Source organism: Pseudorca crassidens, chromosome X (genome assembly GCF_039906515.1).
Source record: "Pseudorca crassidens isolate mPseCra1 chromosome X, mPseCra1.hap1, whole genome shotgun sequence".
NCBI classification, from domain to species: Eukaryota; Metazoa; Chordata; class Mammalia; order Artiodactyla; family Delphinidae; genus Pseudorca; species Pseudorca crassidens.
The window spans coordinates 85,840,404-85,865,115 of record NC_090317.1 but is presented as its reverse complement, the minus strand read 5'-3'; the positions used below and the strand labels follow the sequence as shown (position 1 = coordinate 85,865,115).

The 24,712-nt window shown below is 45.3% G+C and overlaps 2 protein-coding genes and 1 non-coding gene across 19 annotated transcripts in view; 1 reads left to right on the top strand and 2 right to left on the bottom strand.

Moving 5' to 3' along the window:
* The window catches only part of PFKFB1 (6-phosphofructo-2-kinase/fructose-2,6-biphosphatase 1), a 198,810-nt gene that overhangs the window by 73,158 nt on the left and 100,940 nt on the right, over positions 1 to 24,712 (top strand). For 10 of the 17 annotated variants that reach the window (XR_010940066.1, XM_067723895.1, XM_067723897.1 and 7 more), the window contains 3 exons: positions 1,146 to 1,292; positions 4,765 to 4,869; positions 9,124 to 9,253. Coding sequence is in view for 15 of the 17 variants with exons in the window: in XM_067723895.1 (XP_067579996.1) it covers positions 1,146 to 1,292; positions 4,765 to 4,869; positions 9,124 to 9,253 (382 nt within the window). In the remaining 2 variants the exon portion in view is untranslated. Of the gene's footprint in view, positions 1 to 1,145; positions 1,293 to 4,764; positions 4,870 to 9,123; positions 9,254 to 9,818; positions 9,897 to 11,896; positions 11,960 to 13,019; positions 13,085 to 13,435; positions 13,760 to 24,712 lie in introns of those variants that run through there. The other 7 variants (XM_067723901.1, XM_067723907.1, XM_067723908.1 and 4 more) reach the window with 4 other exon arrangements.
* Positions 15,509 to 23,729, bottom strand: LOC137217265 (trophinin-like). The gene is given in 14 exon segments (XM_067723934.1): positions 15,509 to 16,461; positions 16,464 to 16,839; positions 16,841 to 17,298; positions 18,093 to 18,207; positions 18,756 to 18,818; positions 19,235 to 19,277; positions 19,371 to 19,410; positions 19,412 to 19,451; positions 20,142 to 20,233; positions 20,669 to 20,748; positions 21,009 to 21,072; positions 21,188 to 21,292; positions 21,941 to 23,081; positions 23,644 to 23,729. Coding segments are annotated over 14 exon segments (3,585 nt in total). The 3' UTR covers positions 15,509 to 15,579.
* Positions 18,442 to 18,570, bottom strand: LOC137217699 (small nucleolar RNA SNORA11). The gene has a single exon (XR_010940201.1). It is a non-coding gene; the product is annotated as a small nucleolar RNA SNORA11 (small nucleolar RNA).

The following is a 24,712-nucleotide window of genomic DNA, read 5'->3' as shown; positions in this document are numbered from 1 at the left end:
TTATAGGCAGGAGATATGAGGCCAGAGATGGCCAGGGACACGTCCCAGGCCACACAGGCATAACCCCCATCGTCTGTCTCCCAGTCAGCACTCCTTCCACCAGAGCACACTGACTGCTGACTCATAATCCATAATTAGAATGTGTGTACACAATGCCTATATTTGTACATAAAAATGTGTGCCTGTACCTGTACATTTGTGCAGATGTTCCTCACACACCATCTGTGATGAATAACATGCCTGTATGCAGAAGAATAGCGAACCACTTGCTCATCTGGGCTCCCACAAACCTAAGTGGTTCCTTTTAGTGCTGTCACTGTTTCCCTCACTGGACTGACCATGTCTTAATAACAGGACACCCCAGTACGCAGCACATGGCCACACACACTCAGTAAATGTTTGAATGCCCTTAGAACCTGGGTACCAGGTCCCCTGCTCAAACAATGAGAATTCACAGGGTCAAAGGGAAATGTACCCCACATCCCACCCCCATACACTTCCAGACCACACTCAGAGTACCCAGAACACTAGAATTTCCTGCCCAGAGTCTGCTTCCATTACCTACATGGGCATATCCCAGAGTCTTTTCACCTGAGAAAAGGCCATGTCACAGTGTTCACCCCTAGGCAAAGGGGTGGCCAAGGGGTTACTGTTTGTGTGTTATGGAGATTGGTGGAGATATGGTGTGGACAGAACTTGTTCCTGTGACTGGATTATCCATAAACGTGTACTCAAGGCACCTAGGAGTGCAGGATGGAGCAGAAATGGGAAAAGGAGGGAAGTAGACTATGAGTGGAGTGCTTCCATTTGTACTTTTGTCCCAGGCTCCACAAATGTTAGAGGTGGGCTGTTTGAATAAATGAACAATCAAGTAGGAGGTTCTGTGAGCAAACATCAGTGAATGCACACGCACACATATGCACATATACACACATAAATACACATATTCTTCTCTATTCCCTTGGTTCTTAGTCACATGGGCAAGAGTATGACTTTTTATAAATTGGGAATATTTAAACTCTACTTTTGCTTGTTCATCGTCACTCCATTATTTGTGGCAGATCTGAAATTCTTCTCATGGTCACCCTGTCTTCTTTCATCTCTCTTTCTCCCCTGCTCTCCTCCTTTGCACCCCTACTCCCCAGTATGCCTATGCCCTGGCCAACTTCATTCAGTCCCAGGGCATCAGCTCCCTGAAGGTGTGGACCAGCCACATGAAGAGGACTATCCAGACAGCTGAAGCCCTGGGTGTTCCTTATGAGCAGTGGAAGGCCCTGAATGAGATTGATGCGGTGAGATGGAGGGGGATGGATTTCCCAGTGGATGGTGAGGCTTGACTCTAGGCTTATCCCCTGGATTGCCTCTACTCTGGCTCATATGGGGAACCTAATTAATTCGGCAAACATTTCTTGTGCTAAACACTGTTCTGTGTCTTGGGGATCCAGTGAAGGCCAGAACAGACAAGATATTTACTCTCATGGAGCCCAAAGGCAGGCCGTGAATAAGACATTGCTTTGCATGTGACAAAAGTTTGTGAGAGGGGAAGTACAAGGGACTATAGAGTCTCAGAAGGTGAGGGTACTCTTGACAAGACAGTGGTGGAAGATTTAGAAGGAAAGCTTCCTAGAGGAAGCTGGAGATGAGACAAGAAGCAGGCAAAATGGACTGGGGTGAGGGATAATTTTAATTCGAGAAATAGGGAACAGTTCACGTGAAAGCCCAGAGGTAAGAAGAGAGCATGGCATGTTTAGGGAACTGAGGAAAAATAGCAGAGAGTCTGGGACAGTGAGTGTGAGGTCTGGAGAGAAGGGAGATGAGGTTGGAAATGAAGACAGCTTATAGGGCTTTATAGCCCATGTTGAGGGATTTGGATGCTGCCCTAAAAATGGGAAGCCATTGATGTGGTCTAAGTCAAGGAGGAGTGGCCTGAATGTGATTCACGTTTTCTTAAAAAAAGACCACTCTGGTCATGTGTGGAGACTAGGTGAGAAGAAGGCCAGAATGAGAATGCATACCGGTATGGAGATGGCTGCATTTGTCTAGGCAAGAGGTGAGGGTGTGATGGCCCATATGTATATTGGAGATGAAATGAAGAAGAAAAATTTGGTAAATATTTCATATGACCCTCGTGACATGGCAGTCTCTCATTAGAGTCAGGTTTTTCCATGAGCTTCTTGAGAAAGTGTTTCCTCTCCATTGTCTCACCTGTACTATAGGTACACTGACCTCAGGTTAGACACTAAAGTAAAAGCTTCACTACAGATATAGATAGCTTGTGTGTAGGTAGGTTAACCTGATTGCCTGCTAGATAAATACAGAGAAGTATGTTTGTGTATACATAATACATATATGCTTAACTGTAGATGTACAGAGGCACACATATTTAGAAAAGGGATATACAGCATTGTTATACATATCACATATATTTGTTATAAAATACATGCAAGCAACAGTTCATCATAATTGTTCAGTTATTGTTTGTTTCTGGCCCACATGTGGTGTAAACATTTATTGGATACCTACTCCATTTCAGGCTCTGGAGTAGTGCTGGAGACAGAGATTGGTTCCTGTCTTCACTGGGTTTTCAGAAAAAAACAGGGTAGACAGAGGAATGCAAAATAGTGTGCATGATACAGCCTCTGATGGGTTAGAATGTGGGCACACAGATGTTGGGGCAAGGCATCTGACCCAGCCATGATCTGCCTAGAGGAAGTGATGCCTAGCTAAAGCCTAAGGGGTGAGTAACAGTGAGCCAGAGAGAGAGGATCAGGAATAGTATGTCACGCAGAGAAAGCAGAATAAGCAAAGAGGGAATTGTGTGTGTGTGTGTGTGTGTGTGTAGACCTACTAAGGTCATAGCAGTGCAGATGGAGAGGGAAGAAAAAGGAATATATCTGAGAGAAATTTAAGAGGTAGAATCTCAGGAATTAGCTATGAGGGGATGGGTAAGGAAGGAGGAAGAATTTAGAATGATGTCTAATTTTCTGGTTTCTTTTCCATTCAGTAATATATTAATAATTAGATATATTAATCTAATAACATTAGATTAAATTAATCTATTTAAATTACTATATAATCTAAATAATATTAATTAATATAATAATATATTCTATTGATTGAGTTTTTAAAATGTGCCTTGTACATTCTGTACTAGTCTCTTTTACATATATTATCTCTAATATTCAAACTACTGTTGTGAGGTAGTTATAATTATCCTTATTTTGCAGATGAGGAAAATAAAATTCAGAGAAGTTAAGCAATTTTCCTTGTCAATAAAGTCAGTGGCCACTTCCACAGGCAACAGGCTCCCAGCATGCCTCAGAATATAAAGTCAAAGCCAATCTGGAAGGACCTTGTGTATATACAGGGTGCACTTTCTCCTATGGACAGTGTCAGTTGCAGGTTTGACACTGCCTGTCTTCTTGTAGGCTGGGGCAGGGGTGAACCTAAACCCTAAGGGAAGCTTGGTTGATGGCTCAAAAGACAACAACCAGAGCACATTGCTCCCCTACAGGAAGGTCTACTTGGAATCTACACAACCAGAAGGAAATCTTACAAACCCAACATCACTTCCCACCTCTACCAGCAGCCACCTCACTTCTGTGGATTTCTCAGTGGGAACTCATTCTCTGAGCCCTTGATTCCTTTGGGTGTGGAGAGTGTATCTCCCCAAGGACCACTCTGAAACTGTTAGGAATTTACTAATTCTTGCCTTCTGAGAAGTCTGTGGATACCTGTTTCTTTATGTGCCAGAGGTCCTGGAGCAGAGGTGTGGGCAGGAGGGATGGGAAATGCTATAACACAAGAAAGCACTGCTGTGGATGTGCGCACGCACATGCGCCTGCCTACACAGTCACAGACATCCACCATAGGTATGTTTACACTCACAGACATGTACTTCACAGACACATGGACCCAATAGTCAAACACAGGTTCCCTCTCAGATGCATTTACCAATCATATTTGCACCATTCATGCACACACATGCACACTTACAGACAGACACACCTAGAGATACATATCACACTCACCATAGACACACATGCAGTCTTTGCATATATCTACATCACATAGACACATAGAGGCATACCAGGGACATATAAACAGTACAGACACATAACCTCAATCATATTACCACAGATTAATGCAGACCTTAGACATAGGTACACAGATACTCACACATATAATCAGGGACATACACACTCACAGATACACATACCACAGACACACTGAGACCCACATGGAGGGACAGACCACAGAGACACCCATGCAGGCAGATTCTTAGATGATCAGACAGTCTTCATACACACACACTCACACCAATACACTATACATATGCTGAGACAAAAACACAACCAACAGCATAGAACCTTAAACATACCACAAATACACACCATAATCATGCTGCACACACACAGATAAACACAGTCACAAATCCCCACAAATTTATAAAAGTACACACTCATATATACAATGTACACCTATAAACCTTTGGAGACAACCATAGAGAAACACCAGATACCCACCATACACTCAGCCTGAACACACCTATACACATGCACTCATTCTCACATCCACACAGCTACACACCTTGTGCATACATACACACATACATTCAGACAACAGACGCAGACCTAGAGCTGTGTTCACAGAAACCCAGGTGCTTGTGTGCTAACGTTCCACAATCATTGGCTTCAGAACTATGGTAAAGGTTGTGGGGATTTCAACTTGTGAATACTTTTGTCCCCAAATAATTTTTCTCAGGGTGTCTGTGAGGAGATGACCTACGAAGAAATCCAAGAGCACTACCCTGAAGAATTTGCACTACGAGACCAAGATAAATATCGCTACCGCTATCCCAAGGGAGAGGTAAGGTTTGGAGGGGTGACCAGACTCTTAGGACTCCTCCCCAGTATCTCTATTCCAACTACCAGGATTCCATATTTTCCTAGACAGCTTTAAAAACAGGGTAAAGCAAATTTTGCAGCATCTTCCATCCCGCAAGGCATATGATTATCTGGCCCTTTGCTCTCTCATTCTTAGCTATAGGCAACAGATTCCCCTTTTTTTAAAAGCTACACATTTGCCTGATTATTTTCCTGTCTTCTTTCAGGAGGACTCACTTTGTCCTAAACTTTGAATTTGATATCCTTACACTAAAGGTATTTGAAATAGTTCAATATACTCTAATTTCCTGACATTTTATTGCCAAGTTGCCTAAAGCTCCAGCCTCTCTGGACTGTGGGTTGGAGTCCCAAGGGACAATGGCTAATGGTTTATCCAACTTCTTTGCCACCACATGAACCAGACTATCAGTTCCCTATTCCCATGTGAGGTAAATCCTCGTTGTTTTCAACCCAGTCTCCATTTAGCCAGTTCCACATGTTAGAATATTTGTTAGTCATACTCCATTTTTGATAGATTCCAGGGAACAATTATCAGAAAGCAGGATATCAGAGAAGAAACAATAGATATCCTGTGTTACAAAGCACTTTCACATGTGTATTTTCATCCTCAAAAATGACATTCTGAAGTCAGTCCGACTTTGCCCTCATTTTCCTTTATATATTTTGAGGTTATGTTGTTAGAGGCATACAAAATTAAAGCAATTATATCTCCTTAGTGAATTGTATATTTTATTATTACATAGTGAGCAAGCCTCTTTCCCCCTAATAATGCTTTCTGCCTAAAAGTGTATTTTATATGATATTAATATAGCTATATAAGATTTCTTCTGGTCAGTATTTGCTTAGTTCATCTTTAGTCATTTACTTTCAACTTCTCTGTGTATGTTTGTTTTGTTTCTTATAGACAGCGTATAGTTGACTTTTATTGGTTTTAATAAAAATTGAAAATGTATGTCTTTTGAATTGTAAATTTGGTACACTTACTTTTATTGTAATTACTGATTTATTTGAACTTCTTTCTATTCTCTTATTTTGAGCTCTCTAGGCTTAGTTTATCTTTTCTCTTTTCCTTCCTTCTTTAGAATTGATAGAGTTTTTACATCTATATTTGACTTATACAATCTCCTTTCTTTTAGAGTTACTCTTAACATTTTAATATGTGTGATTGACAAAATCTAAAAATCAATATCTCCACCCACCCCCTAAAACAATATAAAAATGTTACAACTCTGGTCACTCCCTCTCTTAACTTACATGTTAATTGTTGTTTTATATTTTACTTCAAACTTGTGTCTTATCCCCCAGATGACTTATTATTGTTATTAATAGATTTATTATTGTAAGCACAACTTACTAAGTAGATGTTGATTGAATTAATGCTTACTGAAACACTTCAATTTACAACAATCTATCAGAATATATCACTATTTGTTCCTATAATACCAACATATTATATTTTTTAAGTTAAATCAATATTACCAGAGTAGAATTATTATAAATGCTAGACAAAATAGAGCTACTTCCAAACACTTAATAAACTTTGTACCCACATAGATGGATTTTTTTCTTTTTTAAAAATTTTGTTGGATTATAGTTGATTTACAATGTTGTGTTACTTTCAGGTGTACAGCAAAGTGATTCAGTTATACATATACATATATTCATTCTTTTTCAGATTCTTTTCTCATAAAGGTTATCACATAATTTTGAGTAGAGTTCCCTGTGTTATACAGTTGGCCCTTGTTGGTTATCTATCTTATATATAGTAGTGTGTGTCTGTTAATTCCAAGCTCCTAATTTATTCCACCCCCCCCCCCAATTTTCCCCTTTGGTAACCATAAATTTGTTTTTGATATCTGTAAGTCTGTTTCTGTTTTGTAAATAAGTTAATTTGTATCATTTTTTAAAAATGAGATTCCACATATATGTGATATCGTATGATATTTGTCTTTCTCTGACTTACTTCACTTAATATGATAAGTGAAGTGAAGCATCCATGTTGCTGCAAGTGACATTATTTCATTCTCTTTTATGGCTGAGTAATAGTTCATTATATATATATATATATATATATATATATATATATATATATATATATATATATATATATATATATATATACCACATCTTCTTTATCCATTCATCTGTTGATGGACATTTAGCTTGCTTCCATGTCTTGACTATTATAAATCGTGCTGCAGTGAACATTAGGTGCATATATCTTTTCAAATTATGGTTTTCTCTGGATATATGCCTACGAGTAGGATTGCTGGATCATATGATAGTTCTATTTTTAGTTTTTAAGGAACCTCCATACTGTTCTCCTAGATGGATTTTATATAGTGGAAAAGGGGTAAAATCACTTATCCAATTAAAATATAATTCTTATTCGCTAAAAAATAATATTGTATACAGTCAGTGTTTATTTAGATTTAGCCACATATATCCAATTCCCTTGATCATTCCCTTGATCATTCTTTCTCCTTACAGCTGAAGTTTTCCTTCTGGGTTCAATGTCTATCTTCCTTTAGAAGTTTCTTTAGGAGGATCTGTTGGTAGTAGACTCACCTTTCTTTTTGTCTAAAAATGTCTTTAAGGAGGGGTGGCTCTTAATCCTAGATGGTATTTTGGCAAGGTATAAAACTCTAGGATGACAGTTTTCTCTCGGCACTTTGGAGATATTGTCCCCACTGTCTTCTGGCTTCTAACATGGTTAAGAAGTCTCCTGAAATTCTAATTGTCATTTCTTTTCTCTCTGGCTGCATTTAGGGTCTTTGGGTCTCTATGGCTTTTAGTTCCACTCTGATATGTCTAAATATTAATTTCTTTTCATTTATCTTGCTTGGGGTTAATTGGACTTCCTGAATCTGAGGACTAGGATTCTTCATCGATTCTAGAAAATTCCCAGACATTATATCTTTAAATATTCCTCTCTCATATTTTCTCTATTATCTCCTTGAAATGCAATTAGATGTGTGTTAGTCCTGTCTCTATCCTTTATGTCTCCTAACTTCTTCTTATTTTCAATCTCTTTGCTACATTCTGAGTAATTTCTTCAGCTCTATCTTCCAGAACAGTATTTCTTGAATTGTATCTAATCTGCTGTTTACTCTATCCATTGAGTTTTCCATTTTAATGACTATATCTTTCATTTATAGAAATTCTACTTAGTTCTTTTTCAAATCTAGATCATATATTCAATAGCATCTTATTTCTTCCTTACATTTTTGATTCAATCTTTTATTTCTTTCAAAATCTCAAGCATATTCATTTTATATTGTGGATCCTTTATCTTAAGTTGTTAGGGTTCTTGTTGTTTCTGCTTATTTTTACTCATGATAGCTTATTTTCCTTGCATGTTATGTGAGCTTCAGTTTGATGAAAATTTATCTATGGGAATCCCATGCAGTCTGAGTTGAGAGAATCCAGAGAGAATTTCCATTTGCTTCTTCCAGACACTCTTGGGAGCTAATGACTTGAAATCACTTTTTATTAAACTCTCAGCTTAGCATTTTCTAAAACACATAGGTAGTATAATTCTCAACCACAAATCCACCTGAGGATAGGCTTGTGGTTATACATTCTTACAGGAGGCTTTTCCTAATTTTTTCCACCAAGAGTCAGGCAGAGACAGATATATTTTCTTACTGTTTCCCTTTGCCTGTGGATATATTTTTTAGTTTATAGTTTTTCTGAGGATGTAGTCCTTTGAAGGTCTCAGATTTTTGTGAGAGTCTCAGTCCCAAATCCCCATCTCGTACACACCTAAGGCCTTGTCTCGTGTTTCTATAAGGTTTTAAAAGCTCAAGTCTCTTGGATACTGTGATTGGCAAATGCCCTCATGGGAGTTGTGGCTTCTATATCCATTTATCACTCTTTTTTTCAGTTTTTCTTCATTTTGGAACCATATATTCATAACGTTTCCTTCATTTTCTTGAAAGATCAGCAGTGCAGACATTTATTTTATCCAGATTTTCTAGGGAATTTTAGTGGAAATTTTATTATTGTTATTTACTCTACTATATTGGTTGCCCCATTTAATAGATGAGAAACTAAGGCCCTAAGAAGGAAGTGAGTTGCCTAAGGTCATACTGCTGGACCAACAACGGAACTGACACCACAGCCAAGTTTTCCTGATTCCTAGTGTAGAATTCTTCTCCTCTGGGCAAATGTGCCTCATCTCCTCTTCTTACCCAAGTGTTTCTCTCCCTTTCAGTCCTATGAGGATCTGGTCCAGCGTCTGGAGCCAGTTATAATGGAGCTAGAACGGCAGGAAAATGTATTGGTGATCTGCCACCAGGCTGTCATGCGGTGCCTCCTGGCCTACTTCCTGGACAAGAGCTCAGGTACCACTGTTCTCTCTGTTCCTGGCATGGGAGCTGCATGTGAATTGAGACTCTGACACCAGAAATTGGTGGTTTATATCTTAATAGTTAAGAGCACGGGATCTAGAGCAAGGGTGCATGTGTTCAAGTTCTTGCTCTGTCACATAATACTTTTGGCAAATTACTTTAACCTCTCTGTTCTCAGTTTCCTTATCTGTAAAATGGGGAGAATAATGATGAAGTTTAAATAAATGAACATATTTAACATAAAGAGCTTAGAACAGTTCATGACACAAAGTATGGGCCATATAAGTGTTAGCTGCTATTATTAATATCAGTGTTACTCTGAGATAACATTTTCAAAGCCAACCTTAACAGTCTGCCTCAACCTGAAAAAGATGAGCCAGTATTTGTCTGAGGCATGCTGTTCTCAGGTGGAATGGGACCTCTTGTGGTCTCTTGATTTTGATTATAGGTTTCTGTCTTTGCTATAGGGATGATTTCCCCAAGATATTGATGTTTTCATTTAAAATTTTTAAATGATAATTTCTTTTTATAAAAAACATCTAGATATTTTAATTTACAGAGTATCTACACTGACTATAAATACTGAAATGCAAACTAAGGCAGCTGGCCTGGCAAGAGACTGTTGTGTCACCTTCAGGTGGGAGAGTCCATTTCTGACATGAATGCTGAAGCACTGACATCTCCAGGATACTGGAGGGAGGGAGTGTGAGGACAATGCAAAGTCATATTTGAAGTGTACAATATCCTGCAGACTTGGATCTTTTCTATGATGCTAGCTTCCAAGCAAAGGGCACTTGTAATATGGAGTCATCTAGAATTGGAACCCCTGGGACTTGAAAACTTGACATTGGACAAGTAATTTCCTCTGCTTGGTCCTCAATCTCTTCAATGGAAAAAAGATGACAGGGGGTGGGGTGGTGCTGCTAGATTTCTGATACTGTCCACATCTCTACTGCTCAGTACTATTTTTGAGACTGTGAGGCCGGTCTTGTAACCCCAACTGTGCAGAAGAGGAAATGGAAGCTCTGAGGGATGAAGGAATTGCCCAAGATCACAGGGCTCAAGGAGAGGTACCAATCTCAGGTGCATTCCAGAGGCCTCTCACTTCAGACACATGTGAGGTGCATGGGAAGCACATGCATCTCCCGTTTGCACACTGCTTTACCCACTTACTAACCACTTTCATGCACAGGCCATGCCATCTTCTCACAGCTGTCTTAAGAGCTGGGCCAGGCAGGGCTGGGCACATGCTCTTGCCCCTATCACTCACGTGAGGAAACTGAGACCCAGAGAGATGGTGTGACTGAGAACTCAGACCCATAAGACCTCAGAGCTGGGTCCAATCCTGTGCTATGAGAGATAGGAACTTTAGGGACCAGAAAGGGAAAAGACAAGGCTGAGGTCACTTGTGCAGGCAGTGGCAGAGCTGGGTCAGAGACCTCAGGCAAGTCGCTTCCCTTCTCTGAATCTATTTTGTCATGTGTGCAGTGAGGAACAGTAACTCCCGCAGAGTATCAGTGAGGATGGAATGAGATAGTGCACCAAAAGCACTGGGCCCAGCACCTGAAGATGATGGTGACAAAGGCAAAGAGGAGGAGCAGACTGGTTGCCCAGGAAATTGCCAAATCTTATGTGTCAGGAGGCTGAGTGGTCAGTGGCAGGCCTTAAAAGCCTACGGTGAACCTCAGGGGCAGGGAGGCCGTGAGGGGTGGAGTTCTGGCTCAATGAAGGGAGATGGGGAGCCGTATAGGTTGCCTGGGTGGTCAGGAGGGTGGATGTCTGCAGAGAGGAGTGAGGTGGGGGTGTCACCCCACAACACTGTGAGTCCCTCGAAGGCAGTGGAAGCAGACTGCAGTGGGAAGAGCACACATTTGGCCTCAAAGCATCCTGGGCTCGAGTCCCAGCACTGCCACTTCCTGGCTGTGGGACATAGGGCAAGTGCCTTCCCTCTCAGAACCTCAGTGTCCTCATCCATGGAATGGGCCTGATCATCACCTCCCATCAGGGCTGTCTGAATGTCATCAAGGCCATACGAGTAATTGCATGCGAATATTCAGAACAACTTTATACATAATCCTCAGTAACTGGAAACAAGTGAATCGGTGAATGCTTGTCCATCAACAAGTGTCCCAGGAGTCAGAGGGCACAGGCCTGGGCTGGGGAGAAAGCTGCGGGAGCTGCCAAGGTGCACGCACACCTCAGCCACGGCCCCAGCGCATAGTAGGGCCTCAGAAAACACTTGCTGGGACCTGTTGTGGGCCTTTGTGGTGGGGGAGCCCATGGAAGGGCTGAGGTTGGGGCGGGAGGGAGGCCTGCCTTGGTCTTATGTTTGCCCTGTGGGTGAGGAGGTCGGCCACCTCCAAGGTGACCATCCTCAGCGTCTGGGGGACCCAGGGTCTGTCTGCGATCTCCAGGGCCCTCCTTCCTCCCTGCTCCTGAGGCTGCCTCTCTGCTCTCTTCCTCCTTCCCCACCCTGCTCTCAGCACTGTCTCTGAAGACTGTGGGGGAGAAGGGCCCAGGTGAAGACAACCATGGGGAAGGGGGTGGAAAGGGAGAGTGCTGCAAGCCTGGAGGCCTGGGGAGGTGGTGCCTTCCCCAGCACCCTGTCTCTGAGGGCTGCTCTCTCCTCCTTTCTAGATGAGCTGCCTTATCTCAGGTGCCCTCTGCACACAGTGCTCAAACTTACACCTGTGGCTTATGGTGAGTCCCCTACCTTCATCTGCGGAAAAGCACATAGACACCATGAGCATGCCTGCAATGCCTAGCATTTTCCCAGAAGAGTCCTGAGAGAGATTTCCTGGGTGGGTAGTTGGATGTCTTGGTAGAGGCAGGGCTTGTGATAGCAAGATGAGAATGGGGAAGGACTGAGGTGGCCTCTAAATCTGGGACCTGGCCCCAGCTTTCTCTGTCTCTACCAGAGCACCAATCATACAGCACAAAGCTGTAGAAGAGGGGGTCCCCAAAAGGGACCAGATGAATAAGTGTATGTTGGGGCCAGATTTGAAGAGAGGGTTCAAAGACCAGCCCGGGCAGTTGAGACTCTCTTTGGGGGCATTAGTCAGCTCTGGAATGTTCATGAGCGATGAAGAGACAGACTCAAATCTATTCTGGAGTATGAAGAGGGCAGATGGTGTACTGAAACCTGGATTAGTGTTCAATCCACAGGGATGGAGCTAAGGGGACTTCCATAGGCATTGGGCCTCCTCTGCCCACTCCAGGCCCCAATGATACCACCCTCCTCTTTCTTCAGGCTTCCTAGAACTCCCTTCTGACCTTCCACACCTCTGATGTTGCCATAACCGCATAGTTCTGGAAATAAATTTTACCTGGGACTGGTCGCCCCAGGCAGAGACACCAGGACTCTTCCACCACTTTAGCACCTAACACAGCTGGGAGGATCCACAGAGCTCCATTGTTATTATTAGGTTTCTGTCTCACAGACAAGAGCTGGGGAGGGGTGCAAAAATCATCTCTTGTCATCTCTCATTCCCATTGACAACTGGGCAAGGGAGGCTCAGAGAAGTCTGAGACTATTAGGGGAAGAGCTGGGAGGATGCCCCATTCCTGTATCTTAGGCCTAGTGTCTTCCCCTGACATCACACAAGTGGTCTAAATTCCCCTCCCTAAAGGGCAGTCACAGTCTGCACACAGCATGGAGCTGGGGGTGTGGGTGGTGACGGGTGGAGGAGGGAATGACACCTCAGGAAAGACCTGTGCTTACCCGGGTGGCTTATGGATGAACGGGTTGTTCTTTTCTGAGGCTGCAAAGTGGAGTCCATCTACCTGAACGTGGAGGCTGTAAACACACATCGGGAGAAGCCTGAGGTAGGTGAGGGACTCTGTGTCCTAAGCTGGCACATGGTGAAAGCACCCTCCCCTGCAGAAAGGCAGCCCCAGTCCCACAGAGCTTGGGTGTTTCCACCAACAGGTAGAATAACCAGCACCCAGAAATGCAGGAACCACAGCCCAGACCTGAGGCACCCTAGACACGCACAGCTAGAGCAACCCTGCCTAAAAGGCCTCTGGCTGAGGTTCCCCCAGGCTTGCCTGAGAAGAGGGTCAGGATCCAGGCTTGGCTGAAATAGGGGAACCTGGCAGTGAGGACAAGAGGCAGGGAGGGGTGGGGGCTCCACACTGCTGGCTGCTTCCTGCTAATACTGGGTTCTCTCCTCTCAGAATGTGGACGTCAGCCGGGAACCTGAGGAAGCCCTGGACACTGTCCCTGCCCACTACTGAGCCCTTTCTAAGACATAAAACTGCCTCTGTCCTCGCTATCTTTCACGTTTAGGAGCTGCTATTGTTGCTCTTCTCTTACACTGAGAACACTCTGGAGTTGGCCTCACTGAAAGAGACCTGCTTCCAGTGAAGAAACCCTCATCAGCTCCAAAACAGGTCTTGATTTCTAGCTACAACTAAGGAGCTGTCTAGGTCAGGATGAAACTTTTTCCTTCTTAATTCCTATTTCCTGATCAATAAAGACTTCTCTTACTGCCTACAAAAGGGGAAAGGAGGTCATTGTGAGGCTTTTCCCACAAGATCCTCTTAAGATCCTGACCCTATGAAATGGCTCTGGTGCTGTTGGGGTATGGACTGGGTGAGAACTACCTGGAAAGAAGGACTTTGGAGTAGTACCTCCAAATGTGAGGGTGGAGATAGGTTCATGTGAGTGCTTATGGCCTTGTTTCTTCGTGGGCAACATGGCTGGGAACATGACACCTTCATCCCTACATTCAAAGAAGAATCTGCACTCAGACCACAGTTCTCCTTCCTTCTCCAACTCTTGTTGCCATCCTGAGTTATTTCACTGTCCATATAAATGATTCAGACAATACCCTGGTCTCCTAGTGTCCTGCCCCCTCAACTTCAGTGAGCATCTTCCCTTCAGCCACTCACTGCTTGGTTGGCATCATCTAGACTTCTCTACAGTCTGACTTCTTAAATACAAGCATCCCACTATCTGACCACTGGCCCCCTGGTCCTTAAAACTCTCTGTGTCATCCACAGGATCCCTAGCAGCATGCCTCCCACACAGCAGGCATGTATGTAGTATTTCTTGAATGAACAATACTTGTTCTTGTACTGCATCAAGAGTATAGTCCTTTGATTCCTCCATTATCTCCCAATCCACCAGTCCTCTTCCTCTTCACTGTTCTTCCATACCTGGCCAGCTTGCATCCTACATTCTATTTCTTCAGCCAATCTCCATGCAGCTACTGTGGGCAGATAGCAGCAACCCAGTTGCGAAGAGACAGATGCATACACCCCCTGACTTTGTTTGTCCTTCCATCACAACCACCAGCAAGACACAAACATTGTATGATCCACATCACTTTTTTTATTGGGATCACTGCTTGAAGCAAATCTACATTTATCTCCTTCTAGAGCCACCCTTAAATCCTGTTCAAAGTCAGGGTCACCCTCTATTCTCTGGTATTCTATCCATCCCACCTCCCCAAGGACGGGTTGATTCAGTCAGTTCCTGACTATTCCATATCTATATCCTGTCCTTCTCTATTGGCTTTTGCCCCCACTGTCTATGCAACATGCTCAGGTCTCTCTCCTATCCCAAAAAAGTCCTCCCTTGTTCCCATGTCCACCTTTAGTTACGTCCCTCTATATCCCTCCCATTCTTACACAAATATCTCAAAATGAATCTATACTTACTCTCCAGAACCCTCTCCCTTTGCCTTCTGTTCCAGGCTTTCGCCTTCTAGATCTTGACTTAAGGTATTATCCCCTTGCCTGCTATGCTTTCCCCACATCTCTACCCCACTGAAGTCATACTTGCCTTTTAGCCTAAAGCTGGAGCCCACCTTCCCCAAAGAGCTATGCTTATCTCTAGCTCTTATATGAACCCAAAATGTCACTCACAACAACTTAGGCACATTAAAAGACAGAACAAACCGCAATTCATTTTTCAAATTTAATGTAACTCATATCAAATATGACAAGACACAGAAAGCAAACAACAAAGCAGGATTGGCAAACAGATTTTTTCATAGTATGTCACCCTCAGCTGATTGGTAATATCTGCTTAGATTGCTACGTGGACAAAGATTCCAAGGATGTACCTTGGCTCCATGGGAAGGACTGCTGCAATTCATTAGCGGTATCTGTAAACATGCGATATAAATCTGAAAACAAAACACCAAACAGAAACACATTTTAGCACCAAATATACTATTTTCTCATACTTCCTTCATTGTGCTCATCTCCCCACCCTGCCCTCCCACCTTGGGGTTTCTTATAACATCTCCCAGCTCTTATACCCATCCCCATCGGCCTTGGCTGTGGAAATGTTGTAATTACCTGAAACCTCACTAGCCATAGGAGAAGCTACAGGCACCAAGGCTGGTGGCTCCACCACTAAAGCCAGCAGCATTGCTCGGTCCACTGCCATAGCCAGCACTACTGCTTGGTCCACCGTTGAAGTCAGCATCGGTGCTCAGTCCACTGCCAAAGCCAACAATGGAAGTGGGTCTACCAATAAAGCCAGTGCTGGTGTTGGAAACACTGCCAAAGCCAATGATGGTGCTCAGTCTTCCATCGAAGCTGGTATTAGGCCCACCGCCAAAGCCATCACTGATGCTGAGGCCACTACTAAAGTCAGCACTGGTGCCAAGTGTGCTGCCAAAACCAGCATTGGTGCCCAGCCCACCACCAAAGATATCACTGGAGATCAGTCCACCACCAAAGCCAGAGTTGGTGCTCAGTCCACCACCAAATCCAGTGCTGGTGCTTAACCCATCACAAAAGCTGAAACCAGCACTGGTGCTGAGTCCATCACCAAAACTGGCACTGGTAGGACCACTAAAGCAGGTGCTTGTACTAGGAGGGCCACCAAAACATAGGTTGGTGTTAGACACACTGCCAAAGCAGAATCTGGTGCTGGGGGCTCCACCAAAGCTAATGCTGGTACTGGGAGCACTGCCAAAGTCAGTAGTGGTGTTAGGTGCCCCACTGAAGTCAGTACTGGTGCTGAACACACTGCCAAAGCCAGAGTTGGCACTGGGTGCACTGTTGAAGGCAATGCTAATGCTGACAGCACTGCTAAAACCAGCACTGGTGTTGAGTGCACCACCTAAGCCAAGACTGGTGCTGAGTGTACCACCAAAGCTGGCACCAGTGCTGGGAGAATCACCAAAGCAGAAGCTGGTGCTTGGTGTACCACCAAAGTCAGTGCTATTGCTGAAAGAGCTGGTACACCAGCTAAACCAGCACTGGTACTGAGTACACCATCAAAACCAGTGCTGGTGCTAGGAAAGCCACCAAAGCAGATACTGGTACTGAGTTTGCCACCAAATCTGGCACTGGAACTGGGAGAGCCACCAAAGTAGACACTAGTGCTGAGTGTGCCACCAAAGCCAGTGCTGGTGCTAAGTGCACCACTAAAGACTGCACTGGTGCCGAGTGTACTGCCAAAGCTGGTGCTCATACTGAGTGCATCACTGAAGCCAGCAGGGGTACTGAGTATGCCTCCAAAACCAGAGCTGGCTCCACCACTGAAACTTGTACTGGTGTTGAGTGGGCCACTGAAACTAGAGCTGACCCCACCACTGAAGTTGGTACTGGTGCAAGGTGCCACCAAAGCTAATGCTGGCTACACTGCTGAAGCTGGCACTGGTGCTGCATGTGCCACCAAAGCTAATGCCAGCCCTGTCACCAAAGACATTACTGGGGCTGGGGACACCACTGAAGCTAGTACTAGCACCATCGCTATAGCTAGCCCTGGTGCTAGATCCTCTGCTGAAGTCAATGTTGGTGCTGGCATTTGCATTTTCTTGGGCTCTGGCCTCAATTTCAAGTGAAAATCTGCCCCAGGCCTGAGCATCATTACCTAACTCTTCTCTTGTTAGGCAGTTGATATCCATGTCATCCCAATTCCAGGGCCCAGCCACAGCTTCCTCTCCAATCCCCATTTGGGCTCTTGCCTCAGCCCTGGCCTCAGCCTCAGCTACAGCCACAGCTGCAGCTTGGACTTCCATCTCCACTGCCTCCCGGTACTGCACGGCCCAGTCCTTGGGGTCTTTCTTCTGCACCTAAAATGAGAATTACAATCATTATAAGAAAAATAATATTTGTAATTATGTATTAAATACCTACCATGGGCTTTGTATAAAACTAATAGTAGCATTTAAAAAACAAGTCTTAGTTGTTGGGACTCTATCATGGGTCAGTCCTGAGATCCAATTTCAGTTCGATAACTTAGGTGCTGTGTGACCTTGGACAAGCTACTTAATCTCACTGAGCCTAAGTGTCTTCATCTGTAATATGGGAAACGATAAGAGAGTATGTTGTGGATTGAATGTTTGTGTCCCCCCAAAATTCATATTTTGAAGTACCAACCTCGAATGTGACTATATTTGGAGGTAGGCCTTTATGGAAGTAAAGTTTAATGAGGTCATAATGGTGGGTCCTTGATCCAATAGGATTAGTGTCCTTATAAGAAGAGACTCTCTCTCACCACCATGAACACAGCAAAAAGGTATTCATCTGCAAGCCAGGAGGAGAGGCTTCACTAGAAACTAACACTGCTGGACCTTGATCTAGGACTTCCAGCCTTCAGGACTATGATAAAATAATTTTCTGTTGTTTAAGCCACCCAGTCTATAGTATTTTGTTATGGCAGTTGAGGAGACTAATACAAAGTATGAACATGAATGAAACAATGTAAACTTTATGTCAAGCAGCATTCTGGGACATAAATGAAGTTCCATGTGCTTATATATGAACTGCAGACTGCCCTATACCTGCCCATCCCTGTACACTGCCTACCCCAGCCAGAGACATCCTGTACCCTTAATATGCCAAGTCAGGGCAGCTCTCCTATTACCTTGCATGCAAACTTGAGAACTTTCATCTTGCTAGTCTCATGGTAGGAGCACAAGCCCCAGAAGAACTCATATTCAGGTGGTCTGCTGTTGGGGACCCTCTTGTATTCCAGGTACCTTGAAGAAAGGAAATGAAACTTGCTTCTAACCAAGCAAACCTGTTGTCTAACCACTTGGGACCAGGTGGCAACCTCCTCCAAAGAAAAACTAAACTCAGCTCCTAGAGAAGGATTTCCAAGGCCCTCCTTCCCTAGACTCACTCCAAAACACAGTTCATGGTCTTGACCTCCAATACTGAGCCATTTCCCATTGGCCCTGTGCAAAGTAGTCACTTGGTGTGGCAGGGGACGCATGTATAGGGCATGGTGTCACAGGGAGGCCAAAGTATCCTGCCACCTGTGAGGAGTAAACCCAAGTTTCTATTGGGTGTGTTGTAAACAGAGGAGCCATTCTTTGGGCATTCTGCTCTGAGCACACCCCACAGCAAGGGCCTTGTGTTTGGTCTGGCCCAGCCCTGGTATGGTCCACCATGGACTCAGTTCTAGGGAACAGGATGCCCATACCTCTAAAGGTAGTGTAAGAAAAGGGCAATCGAGCACTTTCTGGACCAGATCGGCACACTCAGAACACTTCATGGCCTGACAAAGCCCCCAAACACCACTTACTTCTGCTTCACAAACTCATCTGTGATGAGCTTCCTCACTTCCCCAAAGAGCGAGTGCCTTACCCTAACAATGGGAAAAATAACCCATGAACCAAGATCAGAACTTCCCACATGGGGGCAGAGGCATTTCCCAACATGGAAGAGACCTCTCTAGTACATAAGGCCATCTCAATGAACTCAGGAAAGTAATGAACACGTGGTCACTAGAAGCAGGCAGTTGAGGCCAGATGGTTCTTTATCAGGGATGCCCTGAAGGTCTATCTTATATATCAGCTTAGAACAGAAAAAGAACATAGGAGAAAGGGGAAGCAGAGAGTTCAGGACCATTTCCCCATCCACCCAGGTCAGAACCCTGGACCATCTACCCAGTCCAGCAACCCCGCCCCCTCCACCAGACCACCAGGCTGATGCAATCCTGGGACCATCCTCTCTTGCCAAAGGACAACATGGAAAGCAACTGCTGACAGAGCCCAATCATACCCAGGGTGCAGCCCCAACTTGGGCAGCAACTCCCAGATGACAGCTGCAAGGGGAGGCAAAAGGAAACAGGGATAGAAAATGAACATGTGGAATTCCGACCATGACCCCCCATTCGGCTGCCAGCCCAGCAACTCACCCTCATTGGCCTTGTTGCCATTCATAAAAATGACACTCAGAAATCATCATGAGAAGATCTATTTTGGGTGTGTCCTTGGTCCTAGGGAAATAATGGGACAGAGAGAAGGTTTACATCCAGCAGCCATCTGCAAAAAAATACACACCAGCCAGCCTACTAGGTTAGCTTCTCCCAGATTCTTCAGATATGAGAGAATTCTGCCCAGTCTATGCTTCAAGCTCTATGTGACCCTGGGCAAGGCACTTAGACTCCCTTATTCATAAAATGGGAAAATCACATTTTCCTCTCCCCAGGTTGCTGAGAGGATAGAATTGTACTTGTATTTGTCAACCCACTACAACCCAGACACCCAGCCAATATGAGTCCCTTCTTTCTCTTCCAGACCCCTCAGCTCCAAAAGAATTCTAGGCATGGCCCCACTGATGCTCCTGCCCTTCAACCCTCATGATTCACCCATACCAGGAAGCCCTCCCTTGGGAACCACTCTACCAAGGTCAATAGGAAGAGACAAGCAACAACAGGGAAGCTTCTGGAGATACAGAAAACTTGACAGTAGGAATGACCTGTCCCAGGCTTCTACAACCTCCATTCAATCATAAACAGGCACCACTATCATGTGTAGGGCTCCAACTACGTGTGGGATATGGAAAAGGGGTTTTTAGGCTCTGTCTTTCCTGACTTCCTAGGGGATGTGGGGAGAGGACAGGGATGGAGTAGTACCATGGACAAAAGCAGAAGCCTCCCTCCCATCCTAGCCCTTTCCCAGCTTATGTTCCCAGGATGCCTGCAGAGGATTCCTGAATGCTGATGAGAATATACAAGCTACTTTGTTTATCAATTTCCTTCAGATTGACTCGAAACATCTGCCAAGTAAAAGAATAGCCTGTGAGGTCACAAAATTCAGCCTAGGCAGTGAAATAATTCATGTAAAGCACTTAACTAACACAGCAAACAGGTAACAAATGTACTATTGTTATCAAAATAGTCTTTATGCTTAATGGGACTCTAGGGAGACAGATAATGGGGGATGGAAGGGAGAGGTGAGCAACTGAAATACACTGCAGGACATGTCCAGCAGTAGACAGAAGCCAGGACTAAGCTGGGTGGCTTGGGTCCTAGCTGTACTTGCTGTGTGACCCGAGGCTAGTCTACGTCCCTCCCTAGGCCATCATCTGCTCATTTGCACAGTGATGGGGCTGGATTAGGGAGTCTCTGTGGTCCCCCGCAAAGGGACGTGTACACCTTTGTTCCATTCAAGACTTCCCCATTGTGCCCATCCCACAGAGGATGTCCCTCACCTTCTCCAGAGCATAGCTTGCTCGTTCAATGATCTCTGGGAAATATTCATCATATTCTTAGATGACATCCTTCAGCATGTCTGCAGGAAGGGAGAGGTGGGGGCAGCTGGGCTGAGAAGGGGCCACAGAGCTGCAGCCCTTTTGCCAGCCCTATGGGGTTAGTGTAGTCTGAGTCCTGAACTGTGTTAATGGGAGATGCCAGCCATGACAGAGTGTGAAAAGGGCAGGGGAGGATAGATGAGAGAATGAAGAGGCCATAAAACTAAATGGTTACCCCCAGGGCAGGGAGGAGAGGGGAGTAGAAAGGAGAGCTCAGGGAGGAGGGTTGGGATGACTCTACCTGAGCGCTTGATGGGGATCTTTGTCTGGTCCTTAACCAACAGGTATTTCATAAACTTATTTGCCTGGGAGAAGAGGAATACATGGGGAGATCTCAATATGTTTTCATAAAACTTGGAAGAATGACAGAGAAGAGGGCAGGTGAAGAAGAGAAGAGACTGGGCAGCATTGGATTCTTACCCTTTCTTGCAAAATGGCCACATCTCAGGATAGCGGAGGCCTCTGGCCCCATGGAATCCACCTATAATTACCACCACCTCTCTCATCCCCGTTCAGATGCTTGGACTGCATCATCAGAAAGCAGAAAGGTCCAAAATCACCAGGTGAAAGAGATGGCTCTGTCTCCTCACCCTGCCTATTCCTGAAAGTCCCCTAAACCCTCCCTGTAGGGGTCCTGACCTTACCATTAGCCACACTGAGTTCTAGATTTGTCTTTCACTGTCTTCCGGTCAGGAGTTTCATTTCCCTGCCAAGACAGGAGCAACCCAAGGGCAGGGTCTGGTTCTTCCTCTTCTTTTGGCCACCACTGGCTCTACTAGCTGTACCCCTTCAACAAGTCACTTCACCTCTCTGGGACTTGGTTTTCTTATCTGTAACACTGGGACCTAGCTGGTAAGAGTTACTTTAAAACATAAAAGCATAACCTGTGTGACTATACCCAACACAAAGCCTGGTCCATGCTAACTACTATGTATTGATAAATACAAGTTGAATTATATCCAGTTTGTAGCTAAGTGTATGGATGCCTTATTTCCCCACCAATTTTTGAACTGCAAAGCAGCAGGAACTATATCACATTCCTCTCAGCATCTCTCACAGCCTATGTGAATGCAGGGACTGGCTCAGTAAACTTAAAAGAACAAGTGAACAAACCAGGCAGATAGGAATGGAAAAGGAGTACAGAGTTAAGGATGGTGATGTCAGAGATCTCACCTTTCGGTTCCTCTTGCCCCGGGTCCTGGTTGTTGGCTCCAGACTCAACTGAGCCAGGTAGTCATCTGCCAGGGCCTGGACAGCAGCAACAACCTGAGTCTCAAGGGCACTTATATTGATCTGAGGGGTAGTCATCTTGGCCTGGGCCCCTTTGTCAATTTGAGTCTGGCTTTCAGTTGTCCGGGCTTTAGTGGCAACCTTCTGAGCCCTGTACCTTCTCTTGACCCGGAGGGTGGCTGCTAGGGCTTGTTTTGTGACCATTTGACCGGCAGGTGCGGCCTCAGTGATCTCACAGGCAGAATTTGGGCCCTTATAGGCAGCCTTCTTGACTTTGGATTTTTTGGGCCAGATAGCTGCTGCTGAGGCCTCAATCTGCCTAGCTGTCTCAGTGGCATCTGGGGTCTCTAGGAGTTCAGTGTCAGTATTTGTGTCCTTAACAGTTGCTTTCTTGGCTTTGGAGGTTTTCTTAGTTCGGATGGAGGTAATTTGGCCTTGGATGGTAGCTGAGTAGGTGGTGGATGGAGTCAGTGAGATCTCAGTGGCACTAGTTATGGCCTTATTGTTAGCCTTCTTAGCCTTGGGAGCTTTCTTAGGCTTGATGGAGGCTAACAAGGCTTGAGAATTGGCTGACTCAGTGGCAATCGGAGCCTGGATAGTCTGTGGGATGACTGGCACATTTAGGGCCTACAAGGGTAACTTGATCTGTGTAGTAACACTCTCACTGCCATTTGGAAATTGGGAGCCTCGGGCTGCCTTAGCAGTAACTCTCTTTGTCTTGTTGGCTTTCTTAGGCTGAGCAGTGAATGAAGAAGCCTGAGTATTGGCTACCTCAGTGGTAGCTGAAGCCTGGTTGATCTGGGGGATGATTGGCAGGTTTAAAGCCAGAAAAGTTATTTTAGGCTTGTTGGTGGTAATCACATTGGCAGATGGAACTGGAGGGGCAGTGCGTACTGTCTTAGTGATAGCCTTAATAGGGGCCTTCTTGGTCTTGCTTTTCTTAGGCCGGTTGGCAACTGGTGGGTCCATAGCTAGTAGGTCCTTGGTTGATGACAAGAGGGTATGCATCAGCAAGACACTATCTTCTTCTGTTGTCTCAGGCTGTACATCTGGAGGGAAGTGAAGCCCAGGCTCCCAGAGGGCCCTACACACTTAAGATTATAACGTGCTGAGCCATCTGGCCTCCCTACAATCCACCCTTTCTACAAAACCTCCCCCTCCTCTGAATGGTGACTGATTGAAGGGGAGGGTGAAGGAAGAGGAAGGGAGCAAGAAATAGGCAGGTTTTCTTCACCTCCTCCTCCACCATTCAGGGGAGGACTGAAACAGGTTAGGCAGGAAATTATGCAACTACAGAGTGGTAGGGGCTCAACAGCCTTAAATGAACTCAGAATAGGGCAGATGGCCTGCCAAGAATGCAGAGGGGCCTCACCTGGAACGGGGTCATCTTATAATCGGAGTCATTTCTCCTATCCATTTTTCTGGAAAGCCGAGAAGGGGCCTGAGTCAGGAAAGAATAAGAGGGAGGTGGACATTCATCAGGTCTCCTGCCAATCCTGAAGGAGGGGGTTCTGATCAAACCTTGGGCCCCAAACCCTTCAACTACTGGGTTCTCATACCTAGAAACCCAGACCATCTGGCTTCCAAATCCTAGCTCCTTTTGCCTCCAAGAAACCGCAAGCCTGCTCTCGATCCCGCCCCTTTACCCTACAAACACCCTTACCGCAACTCGGTAGTGCGCATGCACATCAACCAGAGGCGCGCGGGGCAACCGCAGGCGCTCAGCGCGCATGTGCTTTGGTGGACTGGACAGCCTGACCACCTCAATCCCACATAAGCCCTCTGCCCTCAGAGCAGCAGAACATCTTGACGCCACTCCTGACCCACTCTTTCTAACTGCATCTCGTCTCATTCCAACCCTTCCCCCAACACCGGTCCCTCTCCCTCCGCTCTGCAGCACCTCTTCGTTCCGCCCCTTCCCCAACACCATACACCTCTCCTCTGCAGTATAGCCACGCAGCGCACTGCCCCTTTCTGTAATGCCCCCTCCCTCCGCTCTGCTGTACTCCTCCGCACCTCCTCTTCTCTTTATATGCCCCCTCCCTATGCTCTGCAGTAAGTGCCTGCACTGCCCCTTCCGCAACACCGCACCCCTACTTCCACGTCTGCAAGTGACCATCCCGCCCTTACTGCAACATGGTTACCCCACCCACAAATCCTATGGTATTCGGCTTTTGTGTAATCCTTCCCAAACGCTACCAGGTTCTGTCCCTTTCTTTTCAAACCGGTATCAACCGGGTCCTAGCCCCTCTTTTCTCCCCTCTGAGCCAGGTCATTTCAGATGTATAATAAGGATTCTGCCTCTTACTTTTTCTAGCTCCCAGTCTCTACTTTCTGTGGCCCAAACCAGGTCCTGTGACCTCTCTCCAGTTTAAACGAAGCCTCCCATCGCCTATCTCCCTACCTAATTGGATCGTGTTCCATTCTTTCTATGGCCGGAACTATTTCTCCATCTCTCTTTTCTGCAGTCCCAACCGGGTCAGCATCCCTCCTTCCTGCAGCCCGAACTGAGTCCAGATCTCTCTTTCCGTTGCCCAAAGGGGATTCTGCCCTCTCCTTTCTCCCTTGCAAACCGAGTCCAGACACCTCTATCCGACCACTTCTATGCGGTTAGCTCCTGAACCTCTAGCAGGTTTCCTTCAAACCCTAGGGATATGTGGAGTCAAGCACGTCAAACCCTAGCCTGGAGTCCCCCACAAGGTCTTCAGTAAAGCA